Source organism: Polypterus senegalus, chromosome 12 (genome assembly GCF_016835505.1).
Source record: "Polypterus senegalus isolate Bchr_013 chromosome 12, ASM1683550v1, whole genome shotgun sequence".
NCBI classification, from domain to species: domain Eukaryota; kingdom Metazoa; phylum Chordata; class Cladistia; order Polypteriformes; family Polypteridae; genus Polypterus; species Polypterus senegalus.
Window position 1 is genome coordinate 118,467,426 of NC_053165.1, and position 16,359 is coordinate 118,483,784.

A 16,359-nucleotide genomic window follows, 5' to 3' on the forward strand; every position below is an offset into this window, starting at 1 on the left:
GCATTTCTACTGCTGCACTTTTTGGCTGCAGGTGCCATTTCCAACATGCTAATTAAGAGGAGGCAAATCTGCTACTCTGTTTTGGGATTGGTGTACATGTGGTACGGTATCATATTAAAGTAAACAACAAGTAGGTTGGCGCATTTGACAAAGACAGAATTTATATAATGGAAAACAAGCACTGAAACCTTTCCAAAATTTCAGAATCAATATGTATTGTAAAACATGGTTATTTTTGTCAACACTAACTTTAAATTATTAAAGTTAACTAAATACTTCACCTAAGTTTTATTGTACAAAATTCCCTACTTTATGCTAAACCTAGGCAAGACACGCCCCACAAGACTATTGTACATGCACAGCGTTTTGTTCCTGAATTGCAACGTGCTCACAGTCTCTACCTGCTTGTTTGCGTTTTTCCAAGTTACAGTTTGCTGTTACCTTTTGTAACTGTGCATTGTGTGTTACTGACAAAATACCACACATACACTTACGTATGTAAATCTATCAAAGTACTTGAAGCAAGCTGGAAAAGGGTGCTATCTACTCTCTGGTGTAGCTGTAGTTCTTTCTAACCAAAGAATTAGACCAGCAAGTGTATAATCAGCACAGTAACGTACAACTGTCCCTTACAGTTATGCCATGGCTTTTTATTAAATAAACATGATTGTGCCTTAATGTTTTCAGCATAAATCTACAATAAAGTCAGCATACATTTCAGACATAAATACTGCACATACAAGTACAGTATTTATACGAAAATGGTTTAATGGTTAGCAAACACAAATGCATGTGCACATACACGCCCACATTAATGATTAACAGATAAAACTTGCAAAGCTACAAACAGTCACTGATACAATTAAGGCTCCTACCTGTTTTTTCTGACCAATCCTGTGAGCTCTGGCTTGAGCTTGTAAGTCATTTTGGGGATTCCAGTCAGAGTCAAATATAACTACTGTGTCAGCAGAAGCCAAGTTGATTCCCAAACCTCCGGCCCGTGTAGAAAGCAGGAAGCAGAAATCCTAACAAAACAAATAAACATCAACATTAAATAGGATCTAACCAAGATCTGTGGGATCATATTGTTGAAAGGAACATAGGAGAAGAGTCAAATACAAGAATACACAGTATTGTGAAAAATTACAAAGATGATCATTGAGAATTGGAGGAAATATGGTTCCAGTAGAACACTGCAAATATCAACTTGTACCTCCATAATTGGTGACTAGGTAAAGAGATAGTTCAAACTAGGGGCTATCAAAATCTAACAGTAATTTAAGGGAGGAGTGTAGGAGTGTATGGTGGTCGCTACCTACTGCATGTTACAATAATCTCAACATTTTGGCAACAAATCTATAATAAAGGGAGATGATGGAGATAAAAAAAGCAATTACTTGCAATAATCATCGTACAAATTGTTCAAGAAAGCAAATTAATTTTCTAAAAGCTATGGGGAAAAATGCCATATGGTGCAGACACCCAAGCAGAACCTTCTATCAATGCAAGTTGAACAACAGCCCAATACAGCTCATCACCCAGAGAACAAAGTACTACGAAGTATGGTAGGTAGTATCACACTAATGGGATAATTCATATTGGCATGGACAGCTCACTAGTCAGAAGGGAGATGTGAATACCAATATATATTAAGGTACTTTGTTGAAACACCTGCTACCCTCAGCTATAAAGCATAAAGGATTTCACTTTTAAACACAGAAACAAATCAAAAGTATCAAATGACTCAATCAAAAAATACCCCAAAGAGTAAAAAGTACACAAAACAAATCTTAAGGGTTAACCAGGTTAGCAGAAATGGAAGCATTAAATCTATCAATTTCTTTTTAATTGTGTTTGTCTTATTATAAAGTGCGTGCCTTAATGACTCAAAACTACACAATGCATGATTACTGTATGCAGTTACTTTTACATTTCATAAAACAAACACATATATAAAACATGAAGTGAAAGAAAATATTTAACAAGAGCAGCCACTGTAGGACAAAGTGAACCCTGCCCCACTTTGTTTTTTGAGGTCTTCCCTTTAGGAAAAAAACAGACTTAAATAGAGATGGAGGGAGCCACTTCCTCCTTCCTCACCACCATTCCAGACTGAAGTATTTCATAGCTGAGCCATATCATTAGGCAATAAAAATACTTAACATTTTTACACTTGTAATTGTAAACAGAAGCCTTTTAACTCTGTTGAACAAAATAATGCATCTATTAACTGGCACTGGATGTGTAACTAGAAAGCATCTTCATCTAATCACAAGATTCCAAAGGTGCATGCACCTCTTCTGTCACTTTTAAAGCAGTAAGCTGTCATACTCTCTTGGGAGGGAAAAGAAAGTTTCTTTGGGCCTAGAAGCTGCCCTCTGAAGAGCCTTGGAGTTGGACGTCCAGAACTAGCTCAAAGAATTTCAGTAGCCACATATTCTTGTATCAGAAAAGATTATGATTATTTTCTTCAAGGTGGCAGAAGACACAGCAAAAAGTCTGAGGAAGGTGAACTGAGGTATAGAACACTTCATTATAGACACAAAAGACCATGCTGCAAAGGCATGCACTCCACCAAAAGTGAAGCGCTCCTCTTAAATCTGAAGGAACTACATGCAACACATTCTGTATCATCCTTCAAGGCCAGGTCTTATGAAACTGTTTACCAGTGCCAAGATAAATAACAACTCTAAATAGCTAAAAACGCTTACTCCAGTTTAATTGCTTTTTTTTGGAAGATGATAATATTCCACACAATCAAATCTAACTTATACAATGAAGAAAATAACATTACATACAAAAAAATCGTGCTTAACAAAACAAAATTGAACCCCCACCTGAGAAAAATAAGAGCAAAAATGGAAATTTAAAAACAACAAAGAAGGGAGAATGTCCTTTTCCCCAATATAAATGCTTACACTGAAATTTTGTTGTCATATTTTAAAAAAGTTTTGAATGTATTCTCTAACCGCAAAATCAGTTACTCACTGCTGTCTGACAAGCATTCAAAGGCATTTAACCAAAATTATGTTAATTTGATGCATGCTCAAAACATGTGGCCAGTGAAGCTGGAGCTAGATTGCAATGTTCGCAGGCTGGATCTTGTCTTGTATATATTTTAGACAGTTTTAAACAAGATAAATGAGACTGATGAAAGATTTTAAGTTGAATGATTGAATGCTAAGTGCATAGAGCTCTAGTGTACACATTGTAGCCTACCAATTCTTTTATGAGATATTAAGTGAAAGATTCTTTCTCCACCATACCCTAGCATCTTTGAAAGGAAGAGACTTTAATACTTTTTGTATATTGTTGAGATATATTTGAGTTTTTATGATCGATAGGTATTTCTTCTGTAATAAAAATGGGTATGAGGTGTGGAAAATTGGGAATTGTGTGCTGGAAAGTTACATTTGAAACATAAGATCATTAGATGCAAAAAAAAAATATCTATATACAATTCTCCAAGTGTTTTAACACCAGATGTTTACCAAAAATTAAATCATGTGTAGATTTGAAAGGGTAGAAAGATGTGATAAAAGCTTCTCTGCCTTGAAGTGCATGCTGCATTAGTTCCATATTCTGAGCGATTGATGGACAATCGGATTATTGGTATACTTGAAATATATTGATAATCTGTATTTACTGCGGCAAAAACAGGGATTCTTACTTGATTATTACTGTGTAACAAGCTCATGATTAACTGTCAGATACAAAAACAGGGATTCTTACTTGATTATTACTGTGTAACAAGCTCATGATTAACTGTCAGATAAACTTCAAGTTTTTACAAGCTTTTAACTAAAAACAAAAGCATTATGTCACAGCTTAACAGTTCAGTCATCTCTCATTAACAGCTGTCAATTCAAGTAGGACAATGTGATGTCACGCTAAAAATTCCAAAAGTGGGATGCTAAACAAAAACCTCATAAACATCAAAGAAAAACCAGAACACATCTAAACAAAAAAGAATAGCCAAGGCTCTACTGTATTGTAGGTTCATACGCATTATCTGTCTTGTCTCTAGACTTTCATGTCAATATATAAGCAATTACCAAATTTTTATAATATGTGGTATTCAATAAATTCTATTATTCTGTTTCTTAAAGTGGGTGTACCTCAGTTCCCTTGATTATCAAGTCTAATGGTTGGGAACCCCCATTTCAGAGAAAGGTAATAAAGATAAAGTAGGAAATCAAACCATCAAATCAACCATTAATTAATTCATTCAATAACATCAATCAGTTGTACTTATCCCAATTTTCCAACACCACTACTACAACACAGTTCTCAATACAATAACAGACAACTGTCCTAATCACCATTGTTCATCATCACTTAGTTATACTGGTTAATATTAAATGCTACTCTATTGATTTGACAACAAAAAAAACTTGTAAAATGAGAATTTATTATTGTATCTACCTTACAACATAAGTGAACTTTACATGACTAAAATATGCAAGTAGCAAATAAAATGGTCAGCTGAACATTCCCCAACAGCTCTGATTTCTTTCTATGGTAAAAAAGTAAATATGTTTGGAACAATTTCTTTTCCTAAGTTGCCCACTACTGTGACTGAAACTATGCTGTTTCATCTTGAATGAGGAACTTCCTAAGATAAAGCTATAGCACATGGAAATAGACTCTCAGTAAACAAATCACTGAATTGACTTGTTAAAACATTTTACTGCTTATTCAAGGCAAATTCTAATGACTGATAAAATTAATATAGTGTGGTTGGAAGTTTAAACTGTTTGAATCAATGCCATCTACAAAGACATTAAATAAGAACAATTAATTTTTATCTTAATATCAAAAATAATCTCTCTAGAGTATATAAAGAATGGTTCTCTGCTTGCAGAAAAGTGAGAATAATAAAGTAAATATAGATTATATACAGCTATGAAAAAGTCAGCTAATCCAAATAACACCTAATTCTACATACCTCAGAACCTTCTGCATTAAAATGATCCAGGGCTTGCTTTCGTATTTCTCCTTTTATTGAGCCATCCAAGCGCTAAGACAAAAACAAATCAGTTTTTCAGTTTTGTTTGTGAATTGATATAACAGATGTATTTAGTATATATTTAATGCTGTCTGATACTCATCAAGGCCCCCCCAGTGAACATCATACAAGCTTGCATCTCATTCTTCCTTCCCTTCTTTAAGATATTAAGCAACAGTGACTTCTTGTGGACATCTGCTAGCTTCTATAAAAATAACACTAGAATAAAAATAACTACAGTTACTATCACTTGTCTGGCAAGCAGTGCTTATGCAGCAGCCTCTCTCTGACACATGATAACTTCTACAACCTCACCAACTTAATAGTTTTTCAAGCTGTAAATTAAATTGACACTTTTAACATATACACCTAATGATTTTCTCATATAAGATTACAGTTTATACACAAAATAGTTCACAATTTAAAATGAAAAAAATGGGCAAGCAGTTAACATGCACTAATGAAAAAATGACCTTTGGATTATTTACCACTGCCAAAAGCTATGACATGGCATTGCACTACCTTACTGCAATGAATGATGATTAAGCAGCTTAAGTTTTATATGTTTTTTGGCCAGATAGAAATTTGACATGACCTAAATAGACAACATTATTTTCTTGTCTTTAAATACAATACATTTATTCTGAACATTTTCAAGCAAACTAACAAGAAATGCCTGATAATCAGTATAATTACATTAATATATTAGTGCTACAATATCACATTCATTATCAAAAAGCAGGCTTTTTTCTAGATTTCATTTCTGAACAGAAAATGCAGTGTTTAAGTAGTTGTTGGAGTATTCATTAAGAACTAGCTATATACAGTATTTCCTTCAGGTATTGTGCTCAGAAATTGTTTTGGGCTCTCTCATTCAATTCACAATGCTGCCATAAACATTATGGATCTACTAATGTTTGGGTGTATCAACTAAACAACTATTTCCTTTAACGATTCCACTCATTTTGAGCACTTCTTAATTTCTGTCAACGTCTCAACTTTGTTTCAGTCTTACAACATTCTCACAGGACCCTTACATAGTTGAGAACTTTACCTAGTAAGTAAACCCTGTCAACGTTCCAAGTTTTATTAACTCAGAAGTAAATAGGAAATAGCATTACTTCCATGCATCACTGATTAAGAGCATTATGCATGTGCTAATATTGCAGGTAGTATATGTAATATGATTCAATATAACTTTCTAACACAATTCTCATACTTATTATGGAATCTGTTTAGCATTTCTACATTATCGTTAAATGTGAAAACCATCATATTAGAACCTGCATTTAAGAGTTTTGTCTATTTTTATTCTATCCATATATTTTTAATTCATCCATACTTATATAGTCATATGAAAAAGCACCCTCTCAGCCTGCATAATAATTTACTCTACTTTCAACAAAAAAGATAATGGTGGTTTCATTTCCTAGGAACATCTGAGTACTTTGGTGTTTTCCGAACAAAGATTTTTAGTGAAGCAGTATTTAGTTGTATGACATTAAATCAAATGTGAAAAACTGGCTGTGCAAAAATTTGGATACCCTTGTAACTTTGCTGATTTGAATGCATGTAACAGCTCAATGCTGATTACTTGCAACACCAAATTGGCTGGATTAGCTTGTTAAGCCTTGAACTTCATAGACATGTGTGTCCAATTATGAGAAAAGGTATTTAAGGTGATCAATTACAAGTTGTGCTTCCCTTTGACTCTCCTCTGAAGAGTGACAGCATGGGATCCTCAAAGCAACTCTGAAAATATCTGAAAACAAAGATTGTTCAGTATCATGGTTTAGGGGAAGGCTACAAAAAGCTATCTCAGAGGTTTAAACTGTCAGTTTCAACTGTAAGGAATGTAATCGGGAAATGGAAGACCACAGGCACAGTTGCTGTTAAACCCAGGTCTGGCAGGCCAAGAAAAATACACAAACGACATATGCGCAGGGTTGTGAGAATGGTTACAAACAACAAACAGATCACCTCCAAAGACCTGCAAGAACATCTTGCTGCAGATGGTGTATCTGTACATCATTCTACAATTCAGTGCAATTTGCACAAAGAACATCTGTATGGCAGGGTGATGAGAAAGAAGCCCTTTCTGCACTCACGCCACAAACAGAGTTGCTTGTTGTATGCAAATGCTCATTTAGACAAGTCGGATTCATTTTGGAACAAAGTGCTTTGGAATAATGAGACAAAAATTATTTGGTCATAATGAAAAGCACTTTGCATCACGGAAGAAGAACACCACATTCCAAGAAAACACCTGCTACCTACTGTCAAATTTGGTGGAGGTTCCATCATGCTGTTTGGCTGTGTGGCTAGTTCAGGGACTTGGGGCCATTGTTAAAGTCGAGGGTCGGATGAATCCAACCCAGTATCAACAAATTCTTTAAGATAATGTTCAAGCATCAGTCATAAAGTTGAAGTTGGATATGTTGGATATTCCAAAAAGACAATGACCCAAAACACAGTTCGAAATCTACAAAGGCATTCATGCAGAGGGAGAAGTACAATGCTCTGGAAAGGACGTCACAGTCCCCTGACTTGAATATCATCGAAAATCTATGGGATGATTTGAAGCAGGTTGTCTATGCTCGGCAGTCATCGAATTTAACTGAACTGGACAGATTTTGTATGGAAGAATGGTCAAAAATACCTCAATTCAGAATCCAGACACTCATCAAAGGTTATAGGAGGCTTCTACAGGCTGTTATATTTGCAAAAGGAGGCTCAACTAAGTATTGATGTAATATCTCTATTGTGGTGCCCAAATTTATGCACCTGTCTAATTTATTTATGATGCATATTTTCTGTCAATCCAATAAACTTAATATCACTGTTGAAATACTACTGTTTACATAAAGCATGTCATATATTAAAAGGAAGTTGCTACTTTGAAAGCTCAGTCAATGATAAACAAAAATCCAAAGAATTAAGACAGGTTCTCAAACTTTTTCATATGACTGTATTTACCTAAATTAGATCTGCAATTGCATCAGAGTGCATGCTAAAAGTATGTCAATGCAGACAGCAATGGTTCCCATTAGTTTCTGCAATGGTCCACAAAACCCAGTTACTCACATACAAGGTCCCCAACTTTCTATCCCAAAATAGCTGTTGTGATGTCACTGATAACTGCCATTACTGCAAAACTTGGAACATCTTAAAAAGATTCAAAATTTTCATTTACAAGAAAGGACAGAAAACTGAAACAGTTATGGCAAAAAAATACCTGAAAAGGATATCGCTTGATAGTTAGGTAATCAGCTATAATATCCAGCATTCGCACCATCTGGGAAAAAATAAGAACTCTGTTGCCTCTCTCACGAAGTCTTGTCAAAAGTTTATCCAGAAGTACCAGCTTCCCACTGCTTCGGATGAGTTTCTATAGATGGCAAAAATCAACCATGTACTTCTGAGCAAAATTCAATTTTCCTGAGCAAAATTAAATGTTAGAAACTACAAAAAGAAATTCCTGATTCAGCGATTGCAAACACTGTGTAAATTATATACTATATAACTTGAACTATCATCAATTAGAAGTATATGCTTTGTGCAGCCATTCAACAAAGCTAACAAAGATTGTATCAAGAAAATTAAACAGTGGATGGATGAAACCAGCATATTTTGAACTGTAAAAAAACTCAAAGATTGGGTATAAATTCTTTAAACAGTAAAGTACTTTTGCCAGCACTAAATACAAGGAGTTCATACTCAATGTTTACTAAATAAGATAAAACTGTAGATATATTTTTGATAATAACATTTTTTACACTGAAAATTCATTATGAAAGATTGCCCTTAATTACCACCATAACATCTCAAAAAAGGGCAAGTTCTTAACATACAAAATAAAGCAATAACTGTTCAGAAAGTACATCTGATAGCATTTTACTTTACATTCTGATAGGCATTTTCAATTATGGACATGCAATTAACTCAACACATACAACTGTAACAAGAACTACAAATGAAAAATCATTAGGGCTGCCACAATTACATTTTTGAATTGTATTTTCTTAAGGGACTAGTTGGCCTTGCTTCTCCACTACATTGTACACCAACATGTGGCGATTGTCATTTAGCATAAGAAGATTCTGCCAAATATAAGATGAAAATATCCTCTGTGTGGGAATACTTCTCCCAAAAATCTGAGGAAATGGTTATTTGTTCATTGTTTTGGTTTTCTGCGACAGTACTAGCCCAATGAATAAACATCTGAAAAGGAAGAACCTAGATGTACAGCACAGGACAACAATGCCTTAAGTAACCCACTTACTTTTATTTAGCTGTTTCACAAAAGGTGGGTTGAGAAGCTGGTTAAGTTCAGAAATTAATGCTAGTGACTAATGTTTGGGTGAAAGTTACAGCCATGGTATTTCTTTCGACAGAACTGATAAACTGTCTACTAAAGCACTTGTAAGTTGCTACTATTATTATTCGTGAGTATGCTTAAGTAAAATAGGCTAGTCAGCTAAATGCACTTTCTAGCTTTATTTAGGGCAGGGTTGATTTTCACTTTTTGTCAGATATCCACGTCAGGGTCAGTAACTTGTTAATATTTAACTGTCATATCATAGATATGAAAGAAAACTATTTATCAGCATCTGTCAAAATTATAGAGAGCTGGAAAGGAGCGCCCTGGAGGAGCCATAGCAAATCCCCTTATGAAGTGTTACACAGTGTAAAGGTTTCCTCTTATTCTCTTTGCCTCCTCTGCCTGAAATAGAGCATTTTGTAGCATTAGATTTCCACAGATTTCTGATGGATTATTAATGCACATTTACATAGTAACCTCCTGATTAACATATCTAGTATGTTTCTTTTGAAAAAATGAAACATTGTAGGCGAATGTAATAATAATAACAATCTATATATATAATTCACTAAGGCAAGACAACATGGAAAGCACGCCGGAAGGGGCGTGGACTCACTGAGCCGCCGACAAGTAAGACACCTATGGCGCACGCAGAAGGAGGCACGCCCACCAACTCCTGGCACCTCCGAGCCACGCTGACTGTTCATAGAAGCATGTTTCTCACGGAGGTGAATCGCCATATGCAGCGTGTTAAACAGTTTGCAAGGGGTATCCCATGGGATCCTCAAAACAATCCTTTACAACTGAGGTTAAAACACAATGAAGTAAGCAGTCTTTAAAAACCGAGTTTTCGGTTACGAAAGCACGACCGCGTGCACCATAGCAAACTGTTTTACTGTGTTGGTTTGTTCCGTGCATTGTTATAATGTTGTTTTTCTTGCTGATTTATTACATTTTTCAAATGTTAATTTTCTCCCTGTGCTTAAAAATCATTAAAAAGCCGGCCTGATTATGCAGCGTATGATACGCCGCGGGTTGGCTAGTCATAATAATTATTACTATCCATCCATCCATTATCCAACCCACTATATCCTAACTACAGGGTCATGGGGGTCTGCTGGAGCCAATCCCAGCCAACACAGGGCAGAAGGCAGGAGATAAACCCTGGGCAGGGTGCCAGCCCACCGCAGGGCACACCCACACACCAAGCACACACTAGGGACAATTTAGGATCAACAATTCACCTAACCTGCATGTCTTTGGACTGTGGGATGAAACTGGAGCACCCGGAGGAAACCCACGCACACAAGGGGAGGACATGCAAACTCCACGCAGGGAGGACCCGGAAAGCGAAATCGGATCTCCTAACTGTGAGGCAGCAGCACTACCCACTGAGCCACCGTGCCACCCCTACTATTATTATTATACATTTTATTTATATCACACCTTTTCAATTCTCAGAATTACTAACATCTAGAATTTAAAATGAACGAACGGATTTACAAGTGTACTTTCAGGTGGTCATCATTGTTTTTAAAAATAATACATGTTTGAATGCGATGATGGCAATAACAAGCAATGGAAATTGAAAAAAATTGCTCGTTGTGCATTCATTGCCTCGTCAAAACAAACCACAAAGTTGTATCAAGGTCGGCAATGAAAAAAATCAACTGTTACTGAAAGGTTTAACTTATAATTATTTATTGCTTTATGTTGCAAAAGTATAGAACATTGGTTTTTAACCTCAGTCTTCTCTTCAAGAGATATAAGTTATGTCTCATTTGTCTTTTAGGCGGCATCATTTGTATTTCACAAACACTATTAGGCTTTTTTAATTCCAATTATGCCTAGCATCTATATTCATGAGGCCTATAAATAACACCTGTTGCTATTTTAGATGGATTTAAAAAAAACGTGAAAGGAATCACAGTGGATCCTTCGTAATGCTGAGGGTTCTTAAAATAAAAAGAAACAAAATAGCCTAATTATTTGCTCTTGTTTCAAATTAAACTGCTGACATCAGATTATATTAACAAGTCCTTTATTAATCAAACATCATTTTTTACTTTTTGGCTTTTTTGACTTAACTACTATTAAATTTTGATAAATGTGTTATATTGTTGGTGTTCTTGTTGGGAGCTAATTTAGTTGTGTTTCTTTCATATCCATATGTTTTCTAGTTTTATATATCAAATCATTCAATAAATACTTAAATACAGCATATGCTCATATATCTGTTTGATTTATTTGAACAAAGTTAGCCATTTGATTAATAAAAATTAAATGATAAAATTACAGGTTAATCATTTACAAAATAATAATTTGTGCAACCCCAAAAATCATATTATACACATATATAACTCTCTTTATTAGCCATAATAGCCTTAATTTACTTTGATACTTTAGTCTGGCAATAAGGATGAACCATCAGTCTCAAGATTCAACATGACATTTAAGACACATTATTTTAGTTAAGCTTGCTCCTTGTATTGTGCTGTATAATGCTTACTGGTGTAGTAATATAGACATTTCCTTACAGTTTATTAGTAAGGTTATAGCAATTTCATCTATCATCTCTTCCTGAATGATGAGCGCTTTGTTGCTGTGAACCTAACGATTTCTTTAAATTTTTCCTCTGCAAAATCTTACAAAATTTACCATGGGAATACATTATGAAATCAACCAAAATCATAATCAAGATCCATTCATTATTTGTCTTCTTTCCAGAAGATTACAGAAACACTTCACTCACCTGCAAATGTTCCTCTGGTTTTTCATTTTCATTTTCTTCCAGCATTTTAACCAAATAACAATGATTACAACATTTTTTTAGTTCCATGACTATATTCAAAAAGCCAGAAGTGCTTCCTCGTGCCCCTTTAGAAAGTGCCTTGTAATTCCTTGTTAAAATCCACCTGTTATTATAAAATTCAATATCATTATAAAATGTAACTATAATAAAAAGAGGATGAAAAATTCAATACCAATGTGCAAATTAAGAAAAACTGGGAACAACTTTGTGAACTTCATACTTATAATACTGTTTTTGTTGGGCTGACATATCCACCCTTAAGATTTGCTCCACTTTAGCAGGCAATGACTTCTCTACATCCTTTTTGACACGTCGAAGTAGGAAAGGCTCAAGGACTTTGTGCAAACTTTGGTATCCATTTTCTCTGCCCTTGCCATGATCACTTTCAAAATCCTCCCATGAATCAAATCTTTTTTTTAGAAAGAAGAAATAAGAACAGTAGTGAGTGAAAAATTAATGCATGTAGCCTTCAGAACACACTTGACCATATCCTGCACAATGAAAAAACAGATCAAAGTAAAGATTTAACAAGACCCATGACAGGAGGCTTTACTACTCAATATAGTCATTCTGATTTAGGAGTGTACAGGCATATGTACGAAAAATGTTGCAAAATATACTAATAGAAATTTTCAGAACTGAGAATTTCTAACTAAATATATGCATCTGTATAATTTAATAAATTCAAGTTAAAGGTACAGAGCATTAATTTCAGAATATTACTCCAATAAGGCAATATTCATCAGATGTACGAATTATGCTGTTGCAATTACCTAGTGAACTATGATTCAGCTGGCAGAGTGGAAAACAATAACAACATATGGAAAAGCAGAAATGCATTTTTACTTATTATTCACCTAGAAAAAATTAACCAGTTGAAACAGAGCAACACGTTTTTTTTTAAATTATCATTATGCTTTGCTGATGCCTTAATCCAACTGTCTGATGCAGAACAACTGTAACAGCCAATCTTAGAAAGTTAATGTTTGATGTTAAATTCATTTAAGTGTTTGCTTAATTTTGTATAGCTACCTAGAATATGGTATAGCCATTTACCCCCTGGAGGTTAACATGAGATAGAACACTTTTAGCTATACCTGTAAAACAGAGTGTTTATTAGAACTGGAGATGGCATACAGTTTTCTGACTGTGCTTAAGTGCTTAACATTCATGAAGTACAAAAGTATGACCAAACTACAAGAAATGAAACAAGATATACAAGTCTTAAAACAGAAACTTTCTTAAACAAGAACTTTTCTATCATTTTTTTTATTTATTTTTGTGTGAACTGTTTTGCTTTGAAATTTTACTCATACTTTTAAAGCAAAGATATTTGGTCTGTGGTATTATTTCAACATGTGTCACACTTTTGCTTGAATGATCCTATGAAGCAAATGAAAAGCTGCATAACTTTAGTAATTTTGTATAAACACAGCAACAACAACTATTACATATCTGGTGAACCAGTAAATTGCTCACTATCACACTGGACTGGAGATGGTAACTGTACTTTTAACCTTGTGGTTTTGGGCCCAATTCTTTAGCTTCTAAACAACAATGCCTACAATATCTAAAACAACACAGATAAACATACAATATCAAACAAAAGGTGGCAAGTTTGTGAAGGCTTCTTTGTGATCCTTACTTTTCTGGCATGAGGAAGTGAAGAAGTGACCACAATTCCTTTAGGGAATTCTGAAGAGGTGTCCCCGTTATAAGCAGGCGGTGATTTGACCTGAAATCAATTAGGGTCTTATACAGCAGTGAATCATCATTCTTCAGCCTGTGAGCTTCATCTACACCCAGGAATGCCCAGTTTATGCTACCCAACACTGCCTGGTGAGAAAGTAGTGCAAAGGTCAATTACAATGGATATTTTAACTGGATAACACAAAAAAGAAACTGGGACTTAGGACTCCTACTATTCATTTAGCCTTGTAGCTAACCATAGCTTGCACTTCTTGTGCTTTAATTTAACTTTACTTGTGCTTTACATTTTTTTCTGAATTTTTTCTTAACTGAGTAGTTTCTCATAAGCACTCAAACTAATTTTATAGATATTTTTTTAAATTGTTAACTAGTGGTCACAGGACCATGCCATGTCTGTCCCAACTGAAAATTAGTGGAAAAGAAACATAATGTAACAAGAGTTTAAAGATATCTGCTAAATAAATACTTAATGAAGAGAAAGTACTTAAAGACCTCAAAATTCCAACATTTAGTATATTCTAGTGCTGTCAGATTGAACTTCAAATTAATTATTTTAAGGCAAAAGCTGACATTCAATTGTCAAAGAACGATTGCTTGCTTTACCCACACTAATTCTGGCATCAAATTACTCCAGAGGTGCTATGCAAACTGCAGTATTTTACTAATCTGTTTTTGCGCTTCACTTCCAAGATCAGATTTTTCGTAATTTTGAATGGTTAGCTTATTAGTCATTAGTAAAACGTACAGTCAGACCCATACACAGAATTGTTTTTTTTTTTTTCAGGTCCTGACTTTTTTATATTTTGAATGTCATGATATTAACTGTACTCTGCCACTGCCTATTGGACACTTACAAAATAATAAAACAAGTCTGTCTTCAACCTGCCTGCATCTGCTTGCGTTTTTACTTTGCTTACTGTTCTCAGCCTGTCACAGTCTAACTGACTGGTATTCCTGCTGATATAAAACTGCTTTGCCTGTGCTTGTTTGGCAGCAAGATACGTCACAATATGTTTGCACCACAAGAGTCCTACTAAGCGCTGAAAGCAGGACCTCAGAAAAAGTGTCATGAGGACACTTTGATTTGTAGATGCACAAGGTGCCAGTGAGTGGCTCTTATGGATTCCTGCTTCTTTTCATGGCTGCTTTTATGGCTCGCTTTTTTAGAGAAGTATTTTTGCACCCAGCTGACAGTACTACACTTCAATGCAAATACTAAGGATTTTGATAGCCTGTAAATTTAAAAAACAGTTGCCCAAGTACCACTAGGACTTTTTTTTGGCTGTTTTTGTTTGTTCTTGCTGTGGCACCCACAAATATACATGCAAGCTGGAATATGTCTGAGTATTTACTTGTTTCTAATTTGAATATTCAAACCTTATTTTTTGGCTAATTTTATAGCCCTAATATATCCAGTTCTTTCATAAAGGTTTCCAATTTCTTGTTTGGTACTCATGTTAAGAATTTAACCAGATGTAATTCTTTTCCAATCTACTTACTTGGAAGTTCCTTTAACTATCATGCCGCAAAACCACTTACCTATGTTTTTGTCATGTCTTGTATTGATTACTGTAATGGTCTACTCTTCGGTGTTTCAAAGAAATAGTAAACAGGTTACAGCATGTTCAAAACTCTAGAATTTTAACTTGCATAAAATTTTGGGAACCGTAACAGCTTCATTCATGTCCTTGCATCTCATAAGCTTTCCCTACTTCCAAATAAAATTCTACATGACAGTTTTCCCATCTATTTTTCCTAACATGTTACATGTGGCATTATTACATACCACTTTGCAGTTTGTAAGTTTTTTAATGAAGAGTTACGTATTGCTCCAGAACCAAACACAAGACACTAAGTGGCTGATTACTTAATTCAGCTTCTAGTTTATGGAACTCCTTACTAGTTCTTTTTATTCAACAGTCTTACTTTATTGATGATTTTAAAATGAACACTTACTGTAGCTTTTTGAAACGGTTATTTTGTTTTTCTCTTATTTAATTGTTATATACTATTTGGTTTAATTTTGTGTGTCTGTTTAAAACATTTCTTTGTACAGTTTCCTTAAGTGTTCCAAATGGTCATTATAAATAAAAATTAAGTCATCAGCAACAAAAATGCAAAGTATGTGTTGCCTGATATAGATATAATGAGCACTGATGGCATAAAAACGCTCTTTAAAATAGCAACTTTACATTATTTTATAAAAACAAAAGAAAAATCAGAAATATTGCAGTTATATTCTATTTTCTTTAAAGAAAACCTGTATTTGGGCTTGATAAGAAAAGTAAAAGAAGAGGAGAAAGGTAAAAATATTTATCTCACAGCACACTGTGAAAGGGTGTGTTTAAACAGCAGAAAGCTGCATGATACAAGATAACCATTCAAAAATAGAACTATTCTGAAGTGATATGTGAAAACAGTAAAATAACCCAGTATTGAATAGCATGTCTGGAATAAAAACATCACGATTAGTGCAAGAAAAAGCAAACAGTTAATCCTTCATATTTG

The 16,359-nt window shown here is 34.5% G+C and overlaps 1 protein-coding gene across 1 annotated transcript in view; it reads right to left on the reverse strand.

Annotated features, from left to right (window-relative positions):
* Positions 1-16,359, reverse strand: part of chd2 (chromodomain helicase DNA binding protein 2) — a 197,597-nt gene that overhangs the window by 73,339 nt on the left and 107,899 nt on the right. Inside the window, exons 15-20 of the mRNA XM_039773298.1 lie at positions 13,787-13,977; positions 12,362-12,550; positions 12,082-12,244; positions 8,244-8,396; positions 4,949-5,020; positions 876-1,025 (exon numbers count right to left, since the gene is read on the reverse strand). Coding sequence (XP_039629232.1) covers positions 876-1,025; positions 4,949-5,020; positions 8,244-8,396; positions 12,082-12,244; positions 12,362-12,550; positions 13,787-13,977 — 918 coding nt within the window. The remainder of the gene's footprint in view (positions 1-875; positions 1,026-4,948; positions 5,021-8,243; positions 8,397-12,081; positions 12,245-12,361; positions 12,551-13,786; positions 13,978-16,359) is intronic.